Source organism: Setaria italica, chromosome IX (assembly GCF_000263155.2).
Source record: "Setaria italica strain Yugu1 chromosome IX, Setaria_italica_v2.0, whole genome shotgun sequence".
NCBI classification, from domain to species: Eukaryota; Viridiplantae; Streptophyta; class Magnoliopsida; order Poales; family Poaceae; genus Setaria; species Setaria italica.
In genome coordinates this window covers 1,379,794-1,384,531 of record NC_028458.1, presented here as the reverse complement: position 1 = coordinate 1,384,531, position 4,738 = coordinate 1,379,794, and the positions used below count along the sequence as shown (strand labels likewise).

Here is a 4,738-nt window from a genome sequence, read left to right as displayed (position 1 = left end):
TATCATAGTTCATTGCGGAACCACTAGGGCCTTCAGGGGGAGCTGCTCCTGAGTGAGTGAGAGTAATAATTGTCCTGGACCATATTGACAGGCCTAGCACACTGGTAATAGCTCGCAAGAGGGATAGGCTATTTGCTTCCTGTCGCTGGGTATCAATCCGATCGACATACAGAATAATATCAGGAGGGCATCTCTTCATATACCTCTTAACAGAGTTGAGCACTCTCCGATTTGATTTTTCATCCTTGGCCGAAGTCCCAAGTCCAGGGGTGTCGATGACACGAAACTTGACACCATCAACAACTCCAGTAATCTCTTTCACAGATGATGTTGCCGGTAGAAAAGCATTTGTCTTGGATTTATCTTCGCCAAAAATGGAATTTATCGTTGCACTCTTCCCCACCCCAGTCTTCCCAAGGACCAAAATATTGCAGGAGAATTCAAGGTCCTCAATTCCCTCTTCCTCAAGCTGCAAAGCCCTCTTCCAGGCATTCTCGAGCTCAGAGGAATTGTTTGCCATCCTAACACGCCTGAAACCTTCAACAAGACTAAGCCGATACAGCACTTGCACTGGTACCAGATGGTTAGTATCATAACCCAATCTATGAATGAGACGCATGTACTTGATTCGTACCAGGTCCACCTTTCTGTATATCTTCTTTTCCTCATCGGTCATCTCTTTCTCAGGGTCATCTCTTTCTGTAGAAGCCACGTCAGTCCTAGGAATGCTGGTTACAGTGGGAGGCAGATGCTTGGGCTCAGAAGATTCAAATGGAAAAACCTTGGCCTTGCCTTGTCCTGATGAGATGTTTGCGGCCCTTAGAAGTTCAACTAGAGCTGCATAATCAAAAAGCTCGATTTCCTTTCCATTCACCTCCTCTTCATATTCATCATCGCCGTTTACCTCCACATCATCTGAATCATCCACACCAAAGCGTGTGCCTTTGGAAGCAGGCACGTTGTCCTCCGGTTCTTTTACCAGAAGGTCCACAGTATCATCACTTGCGGAGATTGGCATTGATGCAAGATCATCCGAAGCTTCATGGTCACCATCAGCTTCCTCGTCTACCTTATTATGACCGTCATATGCAACAGATTCTGGTTCATCAAAATTATCACGGATTTCCACAGTGTCAGATGCACCATCCCTTGTGGCAACATTTTCAGGACTAGCATCTTCAACATCCATAACTGCCACATGCTCTGCTGTACTACCTTTTGCATCAGAATCATCGCTCCGAAGTCCAAAACCAGCATCCTCTCCTTCTGTAGCACCGATAACAGGAAGCAATTCAGCAACCTCATGATCAGACACACTCTCCCCCTCCAAAGGCTCCCCAGCAATAGGCATGAAAGGCTCAGGCGCCACATCATCAACAGCCTCAGCACCAACATCCTGCACCCCCTGCTCATCATCAATCAGGACAGGAACACCTGTAACATCCACCAGATCACCTGATTCAGCAGCCTCCCCGCCATCCAGCGCGCCAATGACGCTCCTGGAACTCTGGAAGCTCCCATCTAACGATCCCTCGACGCCCGTACCATTACCATCCTCAATGCCACCGCCCAATCCGCTCCCTGCTCCGGCGTCGAGCACTTCCAAGACGCTGTTGGCGCTCATGAAGCTCTCCTCCAGCGACCCCTCCGCGGCGCCAAAGCTGTCCCCGCTCTCGGACGCAGAGGCGGCGGACCCCGCCGTCTCGCCGCCGGGGACCGCGCTGGGGTCCTCGGGCGGTGGCGACGGCGGCGGCGGGGGCACCCTGGCGACGGCGAAGAAGAAGCCGTTGGAGACCTCCTCCACCAGCTCGCCGTCCTCCCCGGAGCTGGTGTCGTCGTCGAGCGACTCGCTGACGTCCTCGTCGGCGGACGAGAGCTGCGCCGCGACGCGCGGGGCGCCGATGACCGCGGCGCGCGCGGGCAGCGGCGGCGGGGACGCCGGGAGCGGCGAGAGCGGCGGGGAGGACGCCGCCGAGGACAGCGAGGACGCCGTGGCCGCGTCGTCGTCGTCGTCGTCGAGCGAGGAGAGGCGCGCGCGCACGAGCAGCGCCATGGCGGCGCGGTGGTGGGCAAGCGGAGCCGCCGCCGAGTCCTAGTAAAACTTGGATTCGAAGGCGGCGTCGGCCTAGCTGGTTTTGGGATTAAAAAAAAAGGAATTGGATTATTTTCCTGCGGGAGCTGGAGGGGGAAGTAGCAAGGCGTGAGGAGGGTGGATTCGGTTGGGTTGGGTGGGTGAAGGGGATGGCTGCGGCGGGCGGCGGGGTTATGGTTTGGACCCTCCTTTTACTGCGTGCGGCTGGTCTTCCTAAATTTTTGGAGGTCTTTTCGGGGGTTTGCTCCGTTTTTCTTGCCTTTTGTGGTCGTGAGATTTGCTGAGACTTTGTGTGTTTCTTTTTCTTTTTCTATGGTTGAGTTGGAACTTGATTTCTTGGCCAGGAAGGAGTGCACGTGTAGAGTAAGCATGGCCTATCTGAAACAAATTGGAGGACAACTCCATCTAACGTGTCCAAATGTTAGTTCAATACGTATAGATGTTTCATCTCAATAAAAAAATTGTCATGACGCATTTTTCTTCGTTAAGTGGTGAAGCAAATTTTCATACCAAAATCATGGTATAGCAATGCCATGAGTAGTCTCATAAAAAGTTTCTTTGACTTTAGGGCTGTTTGGATACAAGGTGCTAACCTTTAACAGTGTCACATCGGAGGTTCGGATGCTAATTAGGAGGACTAAATAGGATCTAATTATAAAACTAATTGCAGAACCTTGTGCTCATTCGCAAGACGAATCTATTAAGTCTAATTAATCCATCATTAGCAAATGATTACTGTAACACCACATTGTCAAATCATGGACTAATTAGGCTTAATAGATTCGTCTCGCGAATTATACTCCATCTGTGCAATTAGTTTTGTAATTAGCTTATATTTAGTACTTCTAATTAGCATCAAACATCCGATGTGACAGGTGTTAAACTAGGGTGTTTCTTGACAGATGAAAATACATGGCGTCCTGGCTCTCCAACATCTCCGGCTAAAGTGAGTTGTTGATAGCAACTTGAACCAACAGTTTTAGAAGGTGTCAGCCTTAAAAAAAGGTCTCTCTAGAATCTGTACAACCCACCGCTTTAAATATGTTGCAGCCGTGTACAAAAATGCAGGTTCCATTCGAAGAAAGTACGAAAAAACATTTCGTAGATTATTCTTGAAAAAATTCCGTTGCCGGGACTCGAACCCGGGTCTCTCGGGTGAGAGCCGAGTATCCTAACCAGCTAGACTACAACGGATTCTGCGTATTGCCTTAATAATAAATTTTTTATTTGGTCTTCTAGCAAACCCAGCAATAAGCCAGTTCCACTGCACTGATGCAGTTGGTGTGTGCTACTATTAGCAGTTTAGCATGTATTAGTGTAGAGTGTGGTCTAGAATGGCAAATAGAAAAATGGTGTTCATGGCAAAGCGAAGGGAAGAACGTGATTCATCGTTACTATGGTGAAGAACGCTACTGGAACCTACCCAGAGTTCCAGACACATCAAGAAGTATGGCACCGTCATCCATCCTATTGTCCTTCACGGTAGTTGATCAATCAAAGGATGCAAATGTCATCCATCCTATTTACTTCAGAAATTTACTTACGTTGGGAAAGGTATGCCAGCCTGATCGATGCTTTAGACTCAGCATGACAGCAGTTGCTGGAACAACAATGCCTTCGGCCTTCACGGTAGCTGAAACCTCCATTAAGCAGAGACAGACAGGTTTTGTCTGCAGTAATTTAAAGAAAACAGTTTGGTGGAAAAGAAAAACTGGACAATTGGAGAAGCAATCTAGACTCAACAATGGAGCATAAGTCGTAACGAATGAACTGACGAACCCACAGGCCTGATCGAGCTCTAATTCATTTCGTCGTTCGAATTCTTCTGGCAAGTGAATTCGTTCCTGGAACAGAGTGATAGCGCTAGAACCTGACACTAGTGCTTACAGTTTACAGGCTCCAATTACTCGGTTTTTGCAGGGTGATGTCTGGTCCACGCTTCTTCGGCCTGAATGAGTGGTGCCGCCGACGCCGAGGCACGTCGGCCTTGAAGCCGCCCTTGTGGATCTAGTCCTGGTGCAGATGCAGCAGCCATGCACCGAGCCGCCTCACGACATCTAGATGGCAAAGCTTTTGATCCTTTCGGGGCAGAAAAAATCAGGAATTGTACTGTGTCTCTCTTATTCTATGTCAAGTCAAGATTGTGAGCGCTAAGATTTTGGAATTAGGAATCTGCATTGTACTGTATTATCTGACAGAACTTTAAGTAAACTTTAACAAGTGAATCGTCCAACAAGCACTAGTCAGCTGATGGCTCGAACCCTTTGGCAAAGCCCCCAAACACACTCTGAATAATCTCAAGAAGATTTCTTCAGAAGCTGAACCAGTGCTCCGGATCACCATGCTGATGAGCTTGACCCCAGCAGTCAGCTCATGGATTCATGTCCATGTGGGATGTCTCACCATCCACTTCGATCATGCGTCGTGATGGAGCTCGGAGCAGTACAGGAAGCCCGCGCCGGCGGCGACGAGGAGGTACGAGTCGGCGGCACGCCGGCAGCGCCGCACCGGCACCTCGAAGGAAGCGGTGACGACGTCCCCGCGTTCCTCGGATGACGAGCCCGCGGGCGTGCTCCACCACGCTCCAGAGGGTGCGCCGGGCCTCCGCCATGGCGCTGGCGGCATCCAGCTCCCGCGCAACCGCAC

At 50.0% G+C, this 4,738-nt stretch overlaps 1 protein-coding gene and 1 non-coding gene across 2 annotated transcripts in view; both read right to left on the bottom strand.

Moving 5' to 3' along the window:
- LOC101771455 (translocase of chloroplast 159, chloroplastic) overlaps window positions 1-2,243 on the bottom strand; it is a 5,074-nt gene extending 2,831 nt beyond the window's left edge. The window contains exon 1 of the mRNA XM_022822808.1: window positions 2-2,243. Within this exon, the coding sequence (XP_022678543.1) occupies window positions 2-2,053 (2,052 nt within the window). The 5' untranslated portion in view covers window positions 2,054-2,243. The remainder of the gene's footprint in view (window position 1) is intronic.
- Window positions 2,244-3,213: 970 nt separating this feature from the next.
- TRNAE-CUC lies at window positions 3,214-3,286 on the bottom strand. The gene has a single exon. It is a non-coding gene; the product is annotated as a tRNA-Glu (tRNA).
- Between the last annotated feature and the right edge of the window lie 1,452 nt (window positions 3,287-4,738).